Below are 23,349 nucleotides of genomic sequence, written 5' to 3'. Positions count from 1 at the left end.
CGACTGCATACATACACATTCAAAATGTAATCATTTTAACATGTAATAGATATTAAAAATTAATAAGATATTTTATAATTTCTTTCCAGACGAATTCTCTGAAGTCAGGTGTGTATTTTGCATTTATAACACATCTTGATTTGGACTAGCTAGTGGCTACCATGTCAATCAATCAGCGTGCATGCATGCTCAGTAGTGTCTGACTCTTTGTGACCCCATGGACTGTAGCCCACCAGTCTCTCCTGTCCATGGGACTTTCCTGGTAAGAATTCTGGAGTGGGTGGCCATTTCCTCCTCCAGGGGATCTTCCTAACTCAGGGATCAAACTTTCTTTGCGGGCAGGTTCTTTACTGCTGAGCCACCAGGGAAGGAAGCACTGATCAGCATAGCTCTAGAATATCATTCTAGGAGAATGCTGAGGGTTTGTCCAATATAAGCTCTTCCATCATGATGGGAAAGAGAACCCTTGACTGATAGTTTTTGAACTTTACCCCTTGGTATTTCACAGAGGTGCTGTGGGCCAACTGAGATGAGGGGAAGGCTAAGTGCACTGAACCACTCTTCCCAATTATATATGCATCTCAAGTCACTCAGACCAACTCTGATTTCATGTTTCATGTATTTCGTTCCTGTGCATAATTTAAAAAGATTTTGATACTAAAATAGCGTGAAAACATAAATGACTGTAGAATATAATTCTTGAGTGGGTCCCTAGGATCATTCTTGCTCAATTATCCCTTTGAACCTATGCTAATGTCTCTTCTAGAGTCACTTACTCTCCTTTCTAATCATATCACAAGAGCCAGCTATCTCTACCTTCAGGAAAAGAAGCTGTGGCCTCTCTGATACCTACGTCTTTACAGTGGCAAGTTCTTCTTTCTTCAGCCCTGTGTGTGTGTGACTGATTGACTGACAAACCGATCAATCGACTGACAGGTTTGCAGGATGGCTGTTCACACCCAAATTCTCAAGACTTCTAGAAGTGAGCTGTTTCTCATGCCCTTCACCATTAGGGTAGAAAATTTCATTCTTAATTTTCCAAGGACCACATAAAACCACATCTCACCTTGCTTCCCCTTCTGGCTTCCCTCTCTTGTTCACACACATTTTATCAGTTTGACAAAGAAAAGAGGGTCAGAAACAAAACCAAATGCTTTGTGATACTTTTCACCAGGTGAGTGGTAAAAATTGAGCTTAAGAAACCCAAAAAACTGCCAGGTTAAAAGTCCAGCCTCTTTGAATTTTGCTTTCCGCAGGGTATATGCCTTAAAGCAATTATCCTTCAATAAAAAATAAATAAATAAATAAAAAGTCCAGCCTCTTTACAAAAGCTATACATACATGCCTTAACCTAATGCATAGAACCACAAAACAAAAGCCACATAGTTCAACGCTGGGCAGAACGGGAGGCCAGGCATGATATTACATGATACAACAGAATCAGATGCAAAGTCCCACTAAGATGGAAATAAGGAGGCTTAACTGATGAACACATTCCACACAATTCATCTCAGTTAACAACCCAAGAGAATGCACTTTGGAGCACATGGCCGTGAAAGCTAGGGTTGGAGATAGAAGTTCTGATGGATCCCAAACAATAACCACTTACTGATGTTAATTTCAGCCACTAAATCAGATCAATCACAAACACTAACCAATCAGAATCACTAACACCTACTCACAGGTACTCACACTCTGAGTTCCTTTTTCTCTAAGACAGAGTAACTTGGAGGAGGTGACATGTGCCAGGAGAAAATGTGTGGAGATGGCTGTTTATTTGTGAGATGTTCTTAATGGTCCCCTATGAGATGCCTTCCAGTGAGGACTGTATACTGCTCTCAAAGTTATGGCTTAGTAGCCAGAAATTGAGTATTTTGAACAATCAAAAATCACTCAGCATCAACAATGGAACACAGAGTAAGACTGGTATTAATTGTGCATCACCATACCCTGCTCATGGGTGCTGCTGCTCTGCCCTTGAAGGATCCAAGCTTGAGAACACAGCTCCTTACCGTGACTGGCAGGGGTGCAAGTTGCACCTTCGAACCTGGGGCTCCGGGCGGCTGGCCTGAGGGCAGTCACTGTCGTTCACTAGCGTTGTGGTCTTGTTAACAATCCGTGTGCAGGACACGATGCTTCTGCGTTCCCCTGGAAACCAAAGTGCACAGAACTGAGAGGCCACAGAACGCATGCCTGGAAAGGCCACTTATTCACCATGTGGAGGAAGGTTCAGGGGCATCTTGTGATCAGTTCATCACTTAAACTGACTCTTCTAATGCCTGTGCGTTGTCAGAGAGGGATCATAATCTTAGGGATGAGGGTGTGTGAGATAGGGCAGGGGTAGCAGGGGCAGGAGAAAGACCCTAGAGCAGGATCAGAGAGAAGCGACGCTTCAGATCAGCTGTGTTCTTGGACACCTTGGGGCTCATTGGGGCCAAAGTTCTGATTTGGGTCTCTGATTTCTTACAAAGCTTACCAGTCTCTGTATCTGTTCGTTTGAAGTCTATGGAGATCTGGGCTTGATTAAACAACTGTACAACAGCCCTCACCAGAGATGACAGTCACTTATTACAGAATTCCTGCTTTCTGGAGAGAAGCGAGAAACAGGAAGGCTTGTCTGAAGGACATAGACCAACCTGAAAATTTTTCCATCAACTGCTGCTCATGCCCGAGCATCACCTGCTCTTGGGAAGCCTCACAAACCCCAGCTGACTACACATTCATTCTTTTGGATGTTTCCCAAGCACCCTGCACCCTGCTTGGCCATGACTTAGTTAGGAGTGGGGATGAATGACTGGGAGATGGAAGGGCAGCCTCTGGAGCCAGGCTATCTGGGTTCACACTTGGTTTATTAGCTAGCAGAGTGAGCACAGGATTGATACTTAGCCATCATGTTTCTGTGCATTGGTTTGCTCCACTGGGCTGGCTCACTTAACTTCCGTATGCCTTAGGATGCTTTAGAGATGGTTAAAATGAATTGATATATAAAGTGCTTAGAACAGAACCTGGTAGGGGTTAATACTTTATGTTAGCTATATTATACTAAAAGACTAACAGAAAGTCAAGCACAACTCGGAGAAGACAATGGCAACCCACTCCAGTGCTCTTGCCTGGAAAATCCCATGGATGGAGGAGCCTGGTAGGCTGCAGTCCATGGGGTCACGAAGAGTTGGACACGGCTGACAGCCTTCACTTTCACTTTTCACTTTCATGCATTGGAGAAGGAAATGGCAACCCACTCCAGTGTTCTTGCCTGGAGAATCCCAGGGATGGGGGAGCCTGGTGGGCTGCCGTCTATGGGGTCGCACAGGGTCGGACATGACTGAAGCAACTTAGCAGCAGCAGCAAGCACAACTATATGGATCCCACGCTCCTCAATCAGTCTGTCTTCTGGGGAATTTGTCATGGTACAGCCCTGAACTTGAGTGAGCACAGAAAGCACAGAGATGCCTCAAGCCAGATTTTGGATTGGGCTGCAGGTCAGGGAGCTGGGAGTCACTGGCGCCGTAAAAGGTTGTGATAGCGGCAGCAGAACGGCACCCCTTACCCCCAGCCAGTAAAGCCTGCTAACTCTTGCACTGGGGCCATGCTGAGTTTGCAGCAAGTTGGCCTGGGGGAAGTTTGGTGCCATCAGCCCTGCAGGACCAGTGCCATGCCCACGTCTTACCTGCCAGCCCACCCTCTGGGTTGGCATTCCAGGGTCCAGGTCAACCTCTGTTCTAACTCTGTCCATCAACATTTACCTGACTTGTCTCCATCCCATGACCCTGCTCTGTGTCCCGTCAGGGTGCTGTTGGCTAAGAATTCAGGATGCTTCCCTTCACTCCTCCTAAACAACACATAACGACTATGATGTTCTTTGTTCATATTGATGTTCATGGTATTTGAGTTTCCTCCTGCAGTGGGCATGAGGGCTGATCACCCTATTTTGGAGGTGAGGAAATTTAGGTACAGAGAGAATACGTCATCTGCTAATAAATGGAGGCAAATCATGAAGCCAGAACCCAGTCCAAGAGTGTTTCACTGGAGTTGGAGGACTTTTCCTTCCATTATATTACTGTTGATTCCACTGGTTTCCACGTTTTTCCACTGGTGACTGTGGCAAAAAGGAAAGGGTATTTGAAGATCAGAAACATCTTCCAGTGCCCTTTTACCAAGCATAACAGATGAAAGTCTGTTCTGTGTGCTCCCAGGGTCACCTGTCACACTTGTAACACAGCTACACATTAGTCAAACCTCCACTCCGATCAGCATCAAAGGCTGTAGGCAAAGCAGCCATGTGGACGCTACTTCGGTCTGGAGGAGTCTGGAAGAAGACCCTGACCAGAGAAATTTGCAGCAGGATGCAGTTACATTCCACAGAAATACAAGTTACTTATGTGGCCAGACTTTCCCAGGCAACGTGCACCCGCCACCGAGTGCCCTGAACTCACTTCTCCTCTGCTTGGTAAAACCCCACACCCAGTGAGCCCACAACCCTGCTGCTCACCTCCGCCACACTGCACACTGCACCCTTCCCAGCCGCTGTGGGTCCAGATGAACAAGGAGTCCTGGGGTTTTTCTGGTTCACTTTGATTTTCAGTGGTGTAGTTTACAGGAATGGTGTATTCATAATGAATTCCGTAATTTTGGTCATGAAATAACAACACCTGCATCAGCAGCAAAATAAAAGGCCACTTTGAAATAGAGCAAAAGCCCACAGGATTGCTGAATCTGCAAGCCAACCCGTGTTGCGGCTGTCTTCCCACCAGGGATAGCCCATTCTTCTGGGGGTTTCAAAACAGGTTCATTCCAGGGGCACTCCTTTATTTCAGGTTTGGTTTCCACAGACGCTCAGCGCAGGGGCGGGAGCATATGTGAACCACTGGCAGGGAGCTCTACTCTTTTCCACTGGAGAGAGGACTGGTTTAGATGAGGGATTTGGGGATAAGCCAGTCTGAGTGCTCTAACTACACTTGACCTGCTCCACGTAATCACCCACGAAACTGCCCTTGTGGGTGAGAAAGACACAAATATACTGCTTTTTCTAAACAGGCATCTGAACAAGTAGGGTGACTCCTTTGAAAATGAATGCCACTCTTCACTCCCTGAGCACCAGTCACTGCCATGTGTACGGCAGGCTCCAGGTTAAACAGAGCCACTACAAGGGAACCTCCTTGTAGCAGGAGCCTTCCTGTACCATGGGAGCTAGGATCACGACAGTGCCCACAGCGGGGCACAGGCCTGGCACCGGGCTTAAAGCTGGCAGTGAGGCACGGGGGAGCCATGATCCTGCAGCTTGCGGACCCTGGGGTCTGAAATCCTGGCAAGTGGGCAGGTGGAGGGGCCTTCTCTTAGTTTGGTAATGCATTTGACAAGCCTTGTAAGCACAGAGGTGCTCTATGGGTGTTATTTTTCTATGTGTACTTAATGGAGGAAAAGAAGCTCTCTTGTGGGAGCTTCGAATGGCCTGGTTGTTGGTGGTACATCTTCAGCCCAGGCTTGGAACCGGGTGGCACTCCTGGGTCTAAGCAGCCAGCAACTTCACTTCCAGGCTGCAGTTCTGGGACAGCCGGTCAGCGGGAGCTGGAGGCAGAAGGTGCTCCATCTGACCTGAGGGAGGCCAGGCAGACTGTGTGCCAGATGACAGGAGTCGCTCTCCTGCCCAAGTATCTCCCAGCCCTCCTGGAGTTGCAGAGTGGGGGTGGGGTGCTAAGAGCAGCCCAAACTGAATAAACATCTACTTCTCCAAGAAATAGACTTGCAGTAATACATTTGGAAAAATGCCTCCAGTTAAAAAAGAAAAAAAAAAAACTTTTTAAAAGAGATCTTTATTATCTCAGTATGGGAATAAGACTGGTGAATTGAGAATCCATATGAAACCAATTTTATGCAATTTTGTAGCCACATATAATTTGTGTGTGCATGTACGTAATTGGTTTCAAATGCAGGTCCCCATGGCTCTATGGGCACTCCTGACCTCGCAAGCAATGAGCACACCTCAGTTAGGGGACAATGGATTTCCCTTCAGAGGAAGACGGGCTCCTCTCATTTCCAGGTTTAGAAACTGGAAGTAACTAGCAATCATATTTCAAGAAAGAAAAGTGATTAATGTTCAAGAAGGCAGGAACTTCAGCTGTGGCAGTTGTTGCATTCCCTGAGTTTTGTTTATCATGGTCTGAATGAATCCAGGCTGTGCATTTGGTTTAATGGGCTGACAATTCACTCACAGTTTATGCAAGCTTTTGGGAAAGAAGGGAAATAGACCCATCTTGGTGTGTGCTAGAAAAGCAACTCATGTGCTAACAGGTGATACTGCTATCTTGGGTTTTATCTTGTCTTTCACTTCCTCTTTTAGTCCCTCTGAATGACTGCTTTTAACTCAGGACAGGAGGATTTGTTCCAGTGACTTAGATTAGGAAACAATCTAATCACAGAGAAATGGCTTAGGTACAGGCTTTCCCAATGGCTCAGCCGGTAAAGAATCTGCCTGCCATGCAGGAGACACAGCAGATGCGGATTCAATCCCTGGGTCAGGAAGATCCTCTGGAGGAGGAAATGGCAACCCACTTCAGTATTCTTGCCTGGAGAATCCCATGGACAGAGGAGCCTGCTGGGCTACAGTCCACGGAGTCGCAAGAGTCAGACACGACTGAACACATAAGTGTGCACAGGTACTTAGGCCCCAGAAATCAACTTTCAAACGTGTATCTGCAGTAGCTTTAGGGTGTGGATTGTCGCACTGTCAGCCATGGGAACTAGCTCCCTTTGCTCTTACTGGAAACCGCAACAGGCTTAGGGCCATCGTGGGAGACATCTCTGCTCACTCTCAGAGCTCGTCTCCTCAGGAGATTCTTACTGAGAGGCGGCCTGGGAATCTCTCAGGTATCACCTAATCTTAAACAGATGCTGGCTGCCAGAGACCACAAATTAATGGGGATGATAAGAACTTCCAAGTAGAGACTTTGGGTGCCGTGGAGGACAAACTGTGCTTTGATTACAGACACACAAGCTGTCACAATCCCCATTCTTTGGAAGGAGACATGGAATTAGTCATTATGAGCTAGCCAAAGTTAGCCACGAGAACTCCTGAACCCTGAGAAGGCAATGGTGGCATTCTTTTCCCTGGAGATCTTTCACAGTCTTAAAAGGCAGTATAACCAAACATTTCAGTGGTTTGCATGTGGTCCTTCCTGAGACAACATGTAAGACCTGAGTGCCCTGATCTGGCCCAACTCCACAGATTTCTTGAGACCATCTAGGGAGTAAATAGTCCAGCAGAATTTGTTTCTGTCTCAGTTCCTGAAGGCTAGTTGCAAGCTGAGTCTGGAAAACCTGAGTGGTGTCGGTTTGGAAACAGAGTCAACAGTTTGTTTTCAAAAGGTAGTTTCTGATGTAATTACACAAAGTGTGGGGCAAATCTAAGCCACCTGATAGGAAAACAGACTCTGAGTGGGACTGTCTGCTTAATAATGCCCGGTCTCCTCGGCGGCCACATGACTAAGCATTTCCATCCTGGAGGTGGTTCCTTTTGAAAAAGATGGGAGTTCTGCCAGTAAAGAGCCAAGGCAGAATTTTGAGAGGGCAGCATTTTGAAGCATGTGGCAAAAAGGATTATACAAGGAAAAAACCAAGAGAGAGACTGGAGCAGCAGGTGGCCAGGTAAACCACCAGGAACCAAGTGTATCTCCTCCCGTAGGGCCCAGGGGAAGAAGTCAACTGGTAGACCTCTTGGACCCAACCAACTCAGGACAAATACAAAAGCACAGCAAATTACCATCAGATGCAGCGGCATTTTGGTCGGTCCCTTGGCAGAAATTTTCTCCCACAGGCCCCTTCGAACATAGCGGACGGTTGTGCCTGCAATCTGGAACTCTCCAGGGAGCTCTATCTTCCAGTCACTGTTGATGGATCTCTTACTGGAGTCTTTGAGAGCTAGAAAGAAAATGGAACACCACAGAATTGGGGGAGTCAGCCCGTCTTTGAAGGGAATCTTGAGGGGTGTCTTGAGGGGTGGGTCAGAGCTCTCATGTTCTGCCTCCACAGGGGAGAGGAGGGAGGCCTGCCCTGAGAGAAAGGGAGCTTTCTCTGAGAACAGAAGACTGGCTCACGGGCAGAGAACGGCTCCTGACCCCAGGTCCCTGAGCACGAGCTGCCTCGACTCCTGCGCCTCAGAGCACGGGCTGGTGTCTCAGAACCAGCTCACACGGAGTGGGTGTGGGGAGCAGTGCCAGAGGATGCAGACAGCCACACACAGCCCTATCGTATTTCACTAGACTTACAGAGTAGAGGGTTTTCTGCCGGATGAATGGATTCTATTTCAACATGTCCAAGTCTCCAAAACAGGTTTTGCAGCTTTAGCAAAATTCATCATTCATTTCACTCTTACCTACCTGGGGCTTTTTAGAGGGCAGCCTAACTCTAGTGTCCCTTAAGGATGTGATAGCCCCAGATTAGTGAAGTAGATGCTCCTTCAAGAAGCAAGTGCCCATAAAGACGGGAGTCTCCCACCCTGAGCTGCTTGCAGACAGACGTGGCAGTAAGTCAGCGGATGCCTCAGGAGTGACAGGGGCGCACCCAGCCTCAGCTTCATGGCCTCTGCTCTCTCAGTGTGTTGGAACTGACACGGAACTGACATTCTGCTGACTGGCCATAGCAAAGATTTGGTTTTCCACACAAGCCATGTATTTATTATCACCCCACTGCTCACCCGTCATTTCTTCGTTTTTTTCCCTCACTTAGGCTTTAGTGTCATGTGGTTCTCATGAGAGAGCATTCTACAGTGAAATTCTGGGCTTTCTTGGTTTGTTTTGCTTTGTTATTCAGGAAAGTAAACAATGATTATAGAACGTACTCTGACATGTAAGAGAAGGTGGTAAATGAAAATAGTCAATAGCAAGTCTTTATGTCACTCAAAACATAAAATTCTCTGTGGCACCCCAAGCCCAAAGCCACATTCTCTGCCAGCACCCCTGAACCCTGCTCAGTCCAGAATCAATAAAATCATGTTCCCTACTCTTTGCTTATAAGGTCAGAAACAACATGCCCACATATAATACCAGTTTTGGATAATGAGAGTTGAAACCCACGAGTAGTTTCAGTTAAGCCTGAGCCCATGAGCCCTGGCCCGGGTTAGGACCTGATGGCTCCAATCCTGGTCAGGCCACAAGCAGCTGGGGCTGCTGCCATCTGCTTCCTGGTCTGCAGGACACGGTGGTCCTGGCTGGCTCCCCTGCCCCGAGGGGGAGGTGCAGGCTCAGCACTCCACATTTACAGGAACCACCAGGAGAAACCGAGGGCTCTGAGTAGGGCTGCCTCCCAGTTGGACAGCTTCCAGGAGAGGCCACACTCAGTGAGGGTGGCTGCTCAGCGCGTGGCTGCGGATTACAGGACTCTAGGAACGGCTTTGAAAAGAGAACACTCCACCACTTAGAACCCAATGTTTCCCTTCAAAGAATTCTACCCATTCTTGGGATCTCCTGGCTACTGGAAGGAAGCGAGTCTGTTGGGATACTCACAATTTCTGCTCCTTTTTCTCTTCCTCAGCCACCACCTGCAAGTCCCCATTTAAGGGGTACATTCTCTGGTTTAGCTTCTCTGTATGTTTTTACCCATTTGACCTTCCCAACAGTGCTCTAAGGTAAAGGATTACTGTCTTCTTTCTCACAGATGAGGAAATGGGGGCACAGGGAGGTTCAGAATCCTGCCTGAAGTCACACAGCTATTGCCACGTGGAGACCGGTACCTAAACAGACCAAGGTCCCACATTCGTTAGGTTACAAGTCTAGAGTTTTATGACAGACACTGAAATATGCAAATGTTATATTCTCCCAGAGAACACATTCCAACCTCAGATCACTGTGATGCCTCATGTTCTACATATCCTTGTACAAACACCTAAGCTTGTGGTTTTCCACAGCTTCCAGTAAACTACCAACCTACAAGTACTTTCGGCCATATTAGCTATTGGGGTATCTAGCAACAGGTGCATGGGTGTTCGCTGCTCTTTCACTTCCTCTGAAGGTTTGGACAATTGTTTTTTTACCTCTTTCCAAGGGCTTTGTAGCTGGTGCTGAAGACACAGCTCCTGCCCTTGGTAGCTCAGGGTTTGAAAGCGAGGTGGGCGAGAAGACAGATAAACGTGAGACACTTGCAGAAGCCCTGAGCCAGAGGCCAGTCCAGGGCTCACGTGTGTGTGGGCAGAGACTGGGCCCGCTGGGGAAGGCCTTCTTGAGGGGAGGCCAGGAGCTGAGACGGCAGGAAAAGCAGGGAGCAGAGGCGGCTGGAGTGCCTGGCAGCTTGGACTTGCTCCCTGGCTCCTTGTTAAGCTCAGTTTCTGTGCAGAGTTCGGGGTGGGGGGAGGCACCCTGCCCATGAGGAGAAGCAAGAGGAGGTGGCAGAGAGGGGCTGCAGAGGCGGAGAAGGAGAGGGCAGGCTTACTGTCATTGTTACTGGGCGGGGGATGCTCAAGCGGGTTGAGAATCTCTGCAACTTGGAATCAGCAAGATGAGCAGAGTGAGTCTCTGTAAAGCTGGCTGCTGACCACTGTCACTCTGCGGCCACCCCCAGAGCCCCTTTCCCTCACAGAGACCAGGGCACACTGGGGCGACCCGCCCCTCCCGTCTCAGCCCGCGCTCGCGCCCCAGTCAACTCTGGCACTCAGCGCCCCCGGCCGGGCCTGGCCTTGCTCCACTTTAGGGCTTTTGAACTGTGGGGTTGGAGAAGACTCTTGAGAGTCCCTTGGACTGCAAGGAGATCCAACCAGTCCACCCTAAAGGAGATCGGTCCTGGGTGTTCATTGGAAGGACTGATGTTGAAGCTGAAACTCCAATACTTTGGCCACCTGATGTGAAGAGCTGACTCATTGGAAAAGACCCTGATGCTGGGAAAGATTGAGGGCAGGAAGAGAAGGGGATGACAGAGGATGAGATGGTTGCATGGCATCACTGACTCAATGGACATGGGTTTGGGTGGATTCCGGGAGTTGGTGATGGACAGGGAGGCCTGGTGTGCTGCGGTTCATGGGGTCGCAAAGAGTTGGACACAACTGAGCGACTGAACTGAACTGAACTGAGTGTTTCTCCCTGACATCTCTCTGTCCTTCTGCAAGTAACAACCCCCAAAGGAGCTTCTGGGGACGTGTTCTTCCCCAGTCATGGGAGGCTGACCCTAAACTCCTCCTCAGCTCCAGAAGCAGGTCCACCACCCAGCTCGGGACAGGAAGAGTCGATTGCAACATTTGCATTCACCTTGGGAAGCAGCAGCTCTCTTTCCCAACGTTGCCCAGAGACTCGATCTAAGTCTGAGTCTGCCAGTACGTGGCAAGAGGTCCTCAGGTGACAGTGCACTGAGGCAGGACAGCAGTGCCAGGATACAGGCATCATTTCCCACCGTTTTATCCCCCTGGGCCCAGTGGTACCTGAAGGCAATACTCAGAAACTGAGAACTGGGTTTAGCTTTCACATGTCACATTTAGAGGTTGGTTTTTGAAAAACATTAACCATGACAGAAGCAGGGCAGAGCATGGATTTCTAGAAGTCACCCTAGGATCCTTACTGATGTCAGCTTAGTACCCTCTGAGACTCAGAAAGGCACACTCCATCCGGGCCTTAAACCCTATCTGGGACCCTGCCCTGTCCGGTACTTGTTTGGGGTGAGGTGGCTCTTTCTTACTTGGCCTTGTTTCCAAGGCGCTTTAACAGGACTTATTGGATTATGAACTGAAAACCACGCCACCCTCGTGCCAAAAGGCAAGCATCGGGGAGGTCAAGAGTGGGAAGAACTGGAAAAAGTGTAGGAGGGCACAGCTGGAGCCAATTATAACCCATCCACAGAAACGCCGCACAGAGGTGTGGGGACCGCCCGGGGAAGCCCCATTTCTGCGGGCAGAGGCGCCTGCTGTGGGTCCCCCCAGGAACAGAGCCTGCGGGTGCTGGGCAAGTGCCACCCTCTCACCACGAGGGCAGGGTCCTGTGGGGTGGTAGAGGTGAGGGGAGGAGACGTTTCCATAGCCGGTCCGCAGGCTGGGCGGGGGAGGTCATAGAAGGGTGAACGGAGCCAGGAAAGACGGAGGGGAAGCGAGAGAGACAGGCAGTGGCTCCCTGGCGATTCCAGAAAGGCAAGGAGCAGGACGGGGAGGGACACACCCGACGGCACAGTGCTGGGGACAGGGCGGGAAGGCAGCCTAGACTTCCACTGCTCGTCACTACTCAAGCTGTAAACGCGCCCCCGTGGCAGATTTCAGGGAGCCACGTGAGCTCTGTGAATGCAGAGCTGGGAAGAGACGTAAACCATCAGCCTTCCTATCCACACTCTGCTGCTGGGCACTCTTGCGACTTCTGAAGGCACCTGTCTGGTCTTTGGAGGTCCTGGCCTGGGCTGCTGAATTGGAAAAATCTCACTGTCACAGCTTCAGGGGGTGTGTGTATGGGGGGCAGGCTCTCATGGCCCCAGAAAGAAGAAACTCTGCCTGTCCAAGCTCTGCTGTGGCCGTCTGCACGGCAGCTGCACGCTTGCAGAACATGCACCAGTTTCACCACCGCCACTGACCCCCTCATCCGAACACGGCAACCCTTCCTCGGGACAGTGGGCTCATGATGACAATCCTTCATGCGTTTTGCACAGGAGGATAACTCAGAGGCAGAATTCTAAGTAGGAGGCCATCAGTTCCAAGAATCATGGGGATTGCTGCAAGCCCGCTGACTCTGGGGTGAGTCATTTAGGCAGCAGGATCCAAAATCTGCAGGCTGCTATGGTCCATGCCGGAATTCTGAACTTCCTGCTAAAACTGGATGTTAGCACCTGACATCCTTTCAAAAGAATACGACTGCAGCCTCAGTAAGTCTGCTCGAATCTCAAGATCTGAACATCAGTGGACAGGTGGACAGGTTCAGTGTGGAGTCTGATGAGAAAACCACCCTGTGGGGCACGTCAGCCCCAGAGAACAGGTGTGCAGGTCACTCCTGGCCCGTCTGCAGCAGCCCCCAGAGCGAGCTTCCCAGAGCAGGGTTTGCACGACCCAGGGGAGTTGAAGCTCCAGAGCCCCTCGTGGTACCCTTTCCAAGGCTGTATACAAAATGCATTCTGTTCCTTAAAGAAGCCCTCCAAAATTAAACAAGTTTTGGGCTCCAGAAATTCCTGTTCCTCTCAGTCCTTGGCATCAATGGGATTTGCAGGCCCCCTTCATCTGTAAGCATTTTGAGATGAATTTGTATTTGAAATTAGAATTTTTAGGCTGAGAAACCCGACAGGGGCTGTTATGTTGTTGCTCAGTCGCTCAGTGGTATCTGACTCTTCGTGACCCCATGGACTGCAGCACACCAGGCTTCCCCCAAATGCTCTGCTCTGACAGAGAAATAACGGAGTTAAGAACAAAGGGGATGCCAGACCAACGTGATCCTATCAGTAATGTCAGAAGTTCTGATTCACTGGGGAGGAGATTTGCACTTGTTGGTCCTGCCTCAGTCAGAAGCCGGATGTTTAAACTCTGCCCCAAATGCAACAGTACTTGCTTTTGTGTGTTTTGCTCAGGAGCTACTAGAAGCCTTTCAACAGCTGAAGAGACTTCTGCGGGATGAAGATGAGTACATGCCTTCCCCTGCTACCACGGCAGAGCCAAACCTCCTCAAAACAGCCCAAAGTGTGAGGTCACGTGGGGACCGTCTGTTTCCATCCGGCCCTCCTGCCTCTCTGCAGACATTGACACGATGTCCCTGGACTTCTGGGCACCACGGGAGATCCTGAGCCTTTCTGGGGAGCAGAGAGGGGGCATTCCTGCCGGGATGGCCGGGCTCCTCTCTGGACTGCCCTGAGGCAGACACAGGCAGACCTTGTCCGCATGCCCACCTCTCGCCCAGCACTGTGAAGAAGCCGGGCTCCTTCCTGTCTCTCTGCCTCCTGGATTCCACTGGAAGACTTGACCCACATTCAACCTACTTCTCATCCTGGCGTGGAGTCAGCTCCTTTTATTTCCACTCGGAGTTCTGCCAGCTCTGCTCTCAGCTATGGATGCAAACTGCAGAGGCATTTCCTGTTCCAGGTGGTTTAGAGCAGAAAGCCAGGCAGCGTGGGTTGAAGGTAGGTGGGGTGAATTCTTCAGGAACTGCTCCCGCAAATGGGAGAGCAATTCAGTTACACAGGGTTGATATCCAAAGCACCCAGCCCTGGGTGGAAACGAGGCTTGTTTGAACTGACTTTAGAAACATATCGAGCATGGACCGCCTTCGGATTTCCCTTGTGTACACACCAGGCCCTGGGACACTGGAACTATGATTTGCAGATAAGGTGTCAGAGTCTGGCTCCAACCTCCCAGGGAGGTCCAATGCTTCTAGGGAGCTGAGAATTCGTCCTGAGACATTGACCCTATCTCCTCAGATGGATATGTGCTTCTCTGAAACCCACACATCAAAGCAGTAGCAATGGGCAGGTTTAACACGTTCTCCAGTGAAAAATCGCCTCCATCCAATCTCTGGCTGTGACTGACGCCTCTGTGAGCTGCAGCAGGCCAAGCTGGAGAGAAGCTTGGATGAGCAGCTGAACTCCCAGAGCCCTGGTTTCCTCCTCAGTGAACTGGGTACAGCAATACTCTGGTATTTGGAGATCAGGGGTCAGGTCTTCAAAGCAGAGCAGAGCTCGGAGACTGGGACTCACGATGTCAGTGTCCGTGTTGTTACTGGAAGGTGTGGCCCTTGGCATCAGGGGCCGAGAGGGACCACCATGAAAAAGCTGGCTCCCTCCGGTGGCATCCTCCAGGGGTTACTTGCTGGCCCTAACAGGTTCCAGTGAAAAGTCATCTTCACTACAGGAATTAGCTGTCGAGGGATCTAAAGGATTCTGACAACCTTCTGTCTATTCTATCACACAGAAAAGCAGATGCAAGGATCATGTTCCCACCTTTACCAGATACCTGGGGCTGGTGGAATGGTGCTGGGAAGTCTTAAGGGCAGGACAGGAAGCTGAAGAGCTTGCAGGGTACCTACTGGTGCTTTATGGAAGGACAAGGAAACTGACCTTGGAATTGTGCCAGCACCTGAGATATCAGGATCATGAGTTCTGAATAAGATAAAGGTCAAAGGTGATGTCAGATTCCCACAGAGGACCGATGCTTCTGGGGAGCAGAAACGTCTCCAGGTAGGCGAGGGCCAATGGAACAGTTGGAAACGGTAACTTTTGGCATGACACTGGGTGATGGGGCCCCAAAACAAATGCTGATAAAGTTGACCAAATATCCTTAGATGGGCAGAAAGAAGGGGCTGGTGTTCTTCAAGAATTTGGTAAAAAGGCTGTCACTTTGAAAGAGTTGCGGAGAGCAGGGCAGGCCCTGTTCTGGAAAGCATTTATGAGCGTCACTCTATTTGTAAAGCAACAGCTGGATGGCTGCAGAGAAGAGCGCCAGGCTGGACCGGGCCAGCGTGGGAAAAACCACAGGGCTGATGGAGACCAGTGTGGATGCCAACCTGAGGAACAGCAGGTCCCAGGCTGGCAGCAGGAAGAGCAATGCCCATTATGGCTTCCAGGACGTGGATGGATGGGCGGCAGTGAGAGAGTTGGAGGGGGCAGGGCTGTCTGGGACCCAGTAGGGACCCCCGGGGGCTGCTTGCCCACGAGCCTGGTGTAGGCACTTAGAAACAGGAGCTCCTGTGCCCACTCCCAAGTCAGGTGTGAGAGGGCTATCTCGGTGTCTGTAAGTGGTTCGCAATTCCTCTATAGGATGGTGCTCTTCTCTGCGTACTTGCCTACTAGAGGTTTGGTCTGTGTCCATCTCATCAAACTTTGGGTTTTTCAACTGGAGACCATTTCAAAGAAAGACTTAGATACTTTTATCTACAAAGTAAGGAATGTGGACAAAGCCATTTTTTAAAAATCAGTGATAAAGGTTGAAATAAAAGCGTTTCATGAGTAAACTTAATTTTAGCCAAAATAGCTTAATTCTTAAGTTTGAAGCCAGAAAAAGATCCTACAGGAGCTCCCACAAGTTGGGTGCTGCACCCTTGCTGCTCAGGCTCTGGCTGCCTGAGTGCTCATGCAGTTACTTTGGGGGACTCAGCCTACCCCGATTCCTTACAACGTCCTTCATTCATCTTCTATCACCTGCCTTCCTGTCCAAAGCTGGTGGTTCCTATTCACCCCCTCCCCTCATCCACCTGGGGGTTGGCTGCACTTTAGCCAAATACGACAGAACTGCTTGGTACATGCTGATTGCTCACTATGCCTAAAATATGAGTTAAAATCAATGGTCTGAGAGCACTGTGTCAGCATTTTGCTGACCCAAATTAGCAGCTCGATCGTCCAAATCAACATTCAGAACATAAACTATGAGTCAAACATTTTCGTTTTACCCAAAAAACTGTGGCCAGGTTTATCCTCCACCACACGAATCCTTCGAGCTCCGGCTGGAATGATGGCAGCTTCAATATAACCTGTAGTGACAGATAAACACAGGTGAACCAACATACCTCCACCCACCATTAGAGGCTCACAGCAACCCCCACCAAAACCCGCTGCTCCACCCCCAAGGTGACTTCAGAGCTCTGAGAAATCAAGCTGGTCCACTAATAAGAAGCGTTCTTCTATAGCCAGAGCATCCTGGCTGCCCAAATCCCGGAGAGCACCATTTGCCTGCGTTATGAGTTGAACTAGGTCCCTCCCACCCCCAAATCCATATGATGAAGTCCTAAGCCCCAGGACCTCAGAATGTGACCTTATTTGGAAACCGGGCTGTTGCAGACGTAATCAGTTAAGATGAGGCCGTACTGGAGCAGGTGGGCCCCCAGTCCCATAGGATGCAGTTATAACATGAGGAAGACTGGACAGACATGCACACAGGGAGAATTCTGTGTGATCACGAGGTGGAGATCAAGATGACGCCTCTGACAAGCCGAAGACTGCTAGCAAAACACCAGAAGCAGGAGGGAGGCATGGGACAGGTTCTTTCTCAGCTGCACGAGAAACCAATACTGCCAACAATCGATCTCAGACTACTAGCCCCCAAACTGGGACAGTGTGTGTCTCCTGTTTATTCATGCCTCCCTGTGGTGCTTGGTTGCGGCAGCCCCAGTGAACTGCGAGCCTGGAGTTCTGTGTGAAGAGCACCGCCCTGGAGCACGGGTGCCAGATGTCCCTGGCCACCCCATCTGCTGGGCTCCTTCCCCCGTTGCTGTACTTTGTCCCTGGTTCTACGGGATGACGGCAGAAACCGGGCTACTTACCCTATGACAGAACCACTGCCCTATCACCAGGTATCATTTCCTGCTTTCACTGCCCTTTGGACTTTTCTGAAACCACCGCAGTGTATACTTTTGTCCATTTCCCTGAGTATTTCCAAGTATAATGGGGTCCCTCAGAGGTCAGGCCCATGCTCTGACCCCACACATGCCCAATAAGGCAGGTAGTTAGTGAAGTTCTGGAAGGAAATGACTGAGGCTGCCAGGGAGGAAGTCAGGGGCTGGCTAAAGCCTGGTTAACAGGGCAACTGTGTCAATTAATGAGCCCAACATAATGGTGAGATTCTGAAATGTAGGCTGGTAATCACTTGGTTTTGGTTTACATTTGGGTTTTAGACAAAGGTAATATATATTTGCTTCAGCAATTTAGCTGATGGTCCCAAATTAGATGATAATTCCTACCCCTGTGGTTTCCAAATGTGATCATCAGAATCAGCAGGGGAGTTTTTAAAATGAGAAATTTCTGGCCCAAGTATATAAAGATTATGGAAATATCTATTTTGAGGAGTTAATTTCCTCATTTTCTCGTAGTAAACATGGTTCAATTTTCATTATAAATATAGTACATGATAATTCAAACCAACAAAAGGGGAAAAACTACAAACAAACCGTACTACATTGAAAATTACCCTTATTTTTGATGACCAGCCTTTTCAGCAACTTTTAATGCATAGAAACATATGCACATCATTTTATGCCAACAGAATATTGTATATAGTTTTTAAAAGATCAGGGACAACTTTAAAATAACTAAGAGTTTTGTCTGGCAATGTGTATACCCAAGGTACAAAATTTTAAAGTTATAAAAGGATACGGTAGGAAGTATATCGATACTATAAGATATTGGGTTGGTCAAAGACTCCCGTAAAAATGCAAATGAACTTTTTGGCCAACTCAATATATTCTGTAGTTGGCTGTCTTTCTAGCACTTATCATTTATAATACTGTGTGTATTTTAGCTGGGTTTCTATGTTGCTAACTGAGATGTAACCGAACGACAGTTTTGTTCCTTCCTTTCTGATCTTTATGCCTTGGATTTCTTCTCCTTTCGCCATTCTGGCTGGAACTTACAAAACCACATTGTGAGCCACATGAGATAGCGACATCCTCGTCTTATTCGTGAAGTTGGAGGAAGGGAATTTTCCCACTGAAAATGATGCCAGCAGTGAGAATGTGATAGGTATCATTCATCAGGTTAGGGAAGTCCTCTTTTTCCCTAGTTTGTTAAGAGTTGTGTTATGAAGAGGTATTGAAGTTAATCAAGTGCTTTTTTGCATCCACTGAGATCATCATACTGTTTCTCTCCTAGACACCATAAAGATCTCCGAGCAGTTTAATGGCAGTCACGCTTCTCATGGCTAACATGGTGTGTGGGTCAGTATCTTAGCTCTGTTTTTCCCTCATCCATCCATTTTAGTTCACCGTTACCTCTTTTTATTCTGATGTTTTCCTGTGAACCTTTAATTATATTTACACTTCTAATTCATGACTTATCAGCTATAAACTAGTTTAATCTCTGGATATTAAAAGATGAGGAAATCAACATAATACACTGCCCTTCCTCCTCTTACACTGCTCTTCAAGATTTACTGAATCATTTCTACACTGTTAATTTACAACGTTTATCTTTTGCACTCTAATTCCTGCAGTTACTTTAGTCCTAAAAATTAATTTAGTGTTCACTATGTGTCCTTTTTTCAGTTTTTCCAATAAATTCTTGCTGGCCTCAAGTTTGTTCTCTTTGAGATGGACTCAAAGAAAATTATAGCTTCTGAATTGTAATATAGTAAAATACACTATATATAAATACATACATATATATATGTATATATACGTTTTTGTTAAGTTGCTAAGTCATGTCCAACTCTTTTGTGATCCTGTGGACTACAGCCCGCCTGGCTCCTTTGTCCATGGGATGGTCCAGCTGGCTCACTGGTAGAGTCTGCCTGAAATTCAGGAGATGCAGGTTCGATTCCTGGGTTGTGAAGATCTTTGGAGAAGGAAATATATTGCCTTCTGCCACTGATAATTTATATATATATATATATATATATATATATATATATATATATATATATATCTCATCAATTTGTTAGCGCTCTTTCTTCAGGAATACCAAATTATTTATGTTTGACACCCTTTTTCTTCCATAATGCTCATTCAGTTTCTTACCCTTGTGATTCTTTGTTTCCATTTTGCTTTGCTCTTTTTCTCAGTCCTCTCCTCCATGCTTCTCAGTGTGTTCTCAGCAGTGCCCCTGTCCTTTGAACCCATGCAGACGTACTTTCTGTAGTGGACTCATTCTCTTCCTCTGCCCTTTTCCTCAGTTGAGTCTCATTTCACTTCCCTCTGTTGCTTCACTGGCTGCTCCTTGAGCTCTCGTGTCCTACCAATGGGTTCTTCTTTCATTGAGGCTATTACTTAATCAACTTTTGGAATTTATAGCAATAATGTTTGATGATAATTTTCAGCTTCTCGGTAATATTTTGCTGGTGAGTTTTTTGTTTTCTTTAACTGGTCATTTGTTCTTGTCCCTTTCCTCCTTTTCCTATTGCAGTATATCTGTGTTGATCCTATACTAATTCTCTTTCTAAATTTATTACCAATTGTTAGCTGACACAGTTTTAATTGTACCAACTGCATCTATGTTTGTGTGGTAATAATAGGACTGTGTTGTGGGCTAACAGAAGTTTCCCTTAGTTTACAGTAAAATTTGTTAAGACATGGGTTTACATGTATCGATGAGTTAATTTTTATGTTTGTAAACATTTATGTATTTTAAATTTACAGAAATATACAGGTACATTTCCCCATTATAAAAATTTTAATACAGGTAAATCCCACTCCGATTCCCTGTGGGAGCTGCCACTATCAGTCTGATGTATAGTCATTCAGATATTTCACTGCTTATACCGATGTCTACACAAATACAAACATGAAAATATCACACAGCATATGTTTTGTCTATATTTTATATGTGTTAGGAAAAGCATTATGAGTATTGTATTATACCACTTTTTTTTTAAGAAAAGCAGGTTATGTCTTCTATCCGTGTATGTATAGCTCTCCTTATTTTTCATTTACATTGCAATGTAGCTTATGTAACTACTCCCTACTGATTTAGGTTAGTTAAAAACTGTCATTAGGACATTAAGGTTATTTCAAAATTGTCACTTTTGGAAAATATGCTATATCATATATGAATATGCACACAAGACACCTCAATGAAATACTAGCAACCTATTTCAACAAAATAAAAAGAGATTATATGCCATGGTCAAAGATAATTTATCCTAGGAATTCAAGGTTGGTTCAACATATAAAAATCAACCAATGTAATTTATCTGAAAAAGGACAAAACACTTTTTCATTTCGATGGATACAGAGAAAGCATTTGGCAAACTTAATACTATTCCATGATGAAAATACTTAACAAACTAGGAATAAAAGGAAACTTCCTCAGCCTGATAAAGAACATTTATAAAAACCCCACAGCTAACATCAAACTTAATGGTAAAATATTTAATGGTTTACTTTTAAGATCAGGAAGAGGAGAAGGATGTTCAGGAAATGCTCTTGCCAGTTCTATTCAACACTGTACTAAAAGTTCTCTCTCTGTCAATTAGGCAAGAAAAAGATTTTCAAAAGGCATTCAAATTGGAAAGGAAGAAGTAAAATGATCTCTATCTGCAGATGTCAAGACTTTATATATAGAAAAATACTAGGGAAGCCATTAAACTCTGATAGAACAGGTTCAGCAAGGTTGCAAGATATGAGATCAATATACAAAAATTGACTGCATTTGTATTCATTAGGGTTAAACATTTCCAAATGAAATTAATAAAAACATCTGACTTAGTATTAAAAACAAACAAAGGAATAACTTTAATAAAAGATATACAAGATATCTACACCAAAGACTACAGAAACCTTGTGAAAAATATTCAAGAAAATATAAATAAATAGAATGATGCTACATGTTCATGGTGGGAATACCTAGAAATTGATTTACAGATTAAACAAAATCCTTACTAAAATTCCAGCTTTTTCCCCCCCAAAATGATAAGGTGATTCTCAAATTCATATGCAAATGCAAGGGATCCAGACTAGCTGAAACAATATTTAAAAAGAATAAAGTTGGAGGACTGACAATTCTTGCTTTCAAAGTTCTAGTCTGCTCCTATAATCAGGACAACGTGGTACTAGCATAAGGACAGATATTTCTATTAATGAAATACAATTGAGACTCTAGAAATAAGTCCCTTATTGATTTCTTAAAACAAAAATGCCAAGAATATTCAATGGAGAAAGAACATTAGTTTCAACAGTGTTGGGATGACTGTATATTTACATACAAAGGAATGCAGAGGGACTTTTACCTCAAACTGTAATAAAAACCTAACTAAAACTGGTCATAGACCTAAATCTTAGAGCTAAAACTATAAAATTCCGAGAAGAAAACACTGAAAGAAATCATTGTATCCTTGGATTAGGCACTAGTTTTTTAGATAGCAAAAGTGAAACTGTACAAGAGCCTGTATTCTTGTCTTTTGAAGTACAATGATGACTCGAGAGTTAATGACTGGGAAACGTGAAGATGCGAAAATGAAGAATGGCTGTTGGGCTAGGGAACTGGTAACAATTCCGACTGTAATTCTGCCGCATATCAGAATCACCGAACTCCCACTTCCCTGAATGACATTGATAAAGGCTTGACACACATTCCTAAGTTGTCTGGGAAACACACCCCTCCAGATGAAAACTGCTTATCAACAAGAACACAGACTCTAGACTGGTTGAGACCAGAAAACTGATGATGCTTGAAACTTCACCCTGATGGCAACCAATCCAAGAATTGTCCACAAGCTGATCATGCCCTTGAACACTGAAAAAATTCTCATCATCCCCTCCAGCATGGGTCATACAGTCTTGAGGGCAGTAGCCCACTGTGGCCCCCTTTGCCTGGCAAAGCAATAAAATCCACTCTTTTCTACTTCATCCAAAACTCTGGGTCTGCATTTCTATTCAGCACCGGTGAACAGAGGCTGAGTTTTGGCAACTCACAAGCAACAGAAGGAAAAAAAGAAAATGGATCATATTAAAATTTTAAACTTTGTGCTTCAAAGGATACCATCAAGAAAGTGAAACGGCAAACCCATACACTGGGAGAAAATATTTGCAAATCATTTTAATAAAAGAACTATGTATAGAGTCTATAAAGAAACCTTACAACTCAATAATAAAGTGGCAAATAATCCAATTTAAAAATGGGCAAAGGATTTTAATAGACATTTTTCCAAAGAAGATGCATGAAAGGCCAAAAGGCACATGAAAAGAGTCTCAGCATCATTAGTAAATTAAAGAAATATAAACCAAAACAACAATGTGATACACTTCATACTGACTAGGATGCCTATAATAAAAATGATAAACAATAACAAGTGCTGGAGAGGATGTGGAGAATTTGAATCCCTCACTTACTGCTAGTAGGAATGTAAAATGGTACAGGAATACTGGAGAAGAGTTTGATAGCTCCTCAAAACAGGAAAAATAAAATTACCATAAAACCTACCAATTCTACTCCTATGTATTATATACCCAAGAAGAATGAAAAATATGTCCATATAAAAACTTATACACAAATGTTTATATCAGCATTATTCATTATAACCAACAAAGCAGAAAAAACTCAAATGTCCACCAAGCAATGAATGTATTTTTACATTCACATTTAAAAAATATGAAATCCATTTTTACAATGGGTATGATTTAGCAAATAAAGTATGAAACACTGATAGATGATACAATATGGAAGAAACTTGAAAATGCTATACTAAATTACTAAGGCCAGTCACAAAGATCACATATCGTATGATACCATTTATAGGAAATGTCCAGAACAGACACATAGACACAAAAGTAGCTGCCTAGGGCTGGGGTAGGAGGAGGGAGATGGGGAATGACTGCTAACCGGTGTGGGGTTTCTTTCTGGGATGACTGTGGTCATGGCTGAAGAATGCTGTATATTTACTAAAGCCCTTTGAATTGTACACCTTAAATGGATGAGTTTTATGGTATGTGAATTAAACCTCTGCAAAAGTGCTAAAAAATCATAAATTGCAATGGACAGCTTTGCATGTCTATCTAT

General features: G+C 46.0%; 1 protein-coding gene across 7 annotated transcripts in view; it reads right to left on the bottom strand.

The window, feature by feature from the left end:
- ADAMTS17 (ADAM metallopeptidase with thrombospondin type 1 motif 17) overlaps positions 1–23,349 on the bottom strand; it is a 398,399-nt gene that overhangs the window by 70,551 nt on the left and 304,499 nt on the right. For all 7 annotated transcript variants that reach the window (XM_069559119.1, XM_069559121.1, XM_069559120.1 and 4 more), the window contains 4 exons: positions 16,317–16,397; positions 7,757–7,914; positions 4,490–4,649; positions 2,013–2,148 (listed from right to left, as the gene is read on the bottom strand). In XM_069559119.1, the coding sequence (XP_069415220.1) occupies positions 2,013–2,148; positions 4,490–4,649; positions 7,757–7,914; positions 16,317–16,397 (535 nt within the window). The remainder of the gene's footprint in view (positions 1–2,012; positions 2,149–4,489; positions 4,650–7,756; positions 7,915–16,316; positions 16,398–23,349) is intronic.

This window comes from Ovis canadensis, chromosome 18 (assembly GCF_042477335.2).
Source record: "Ovis canadensis isolate MfBH-ARS-UI-01 breed Bighorn chromosome 18, ARS-UI_OviCan_v2, whole genome shotgun sequence".
In the NCBI taxonomy this organism is placed as follows: Eukaryota; Metazoa; Chordata; class Mammalia; order Artiodactyla; family Bovidae; genus Ovis; species Ovis canadensis.
This window is presented reverse-complemented; position numbering and strand designations above follow the sequence as displayed.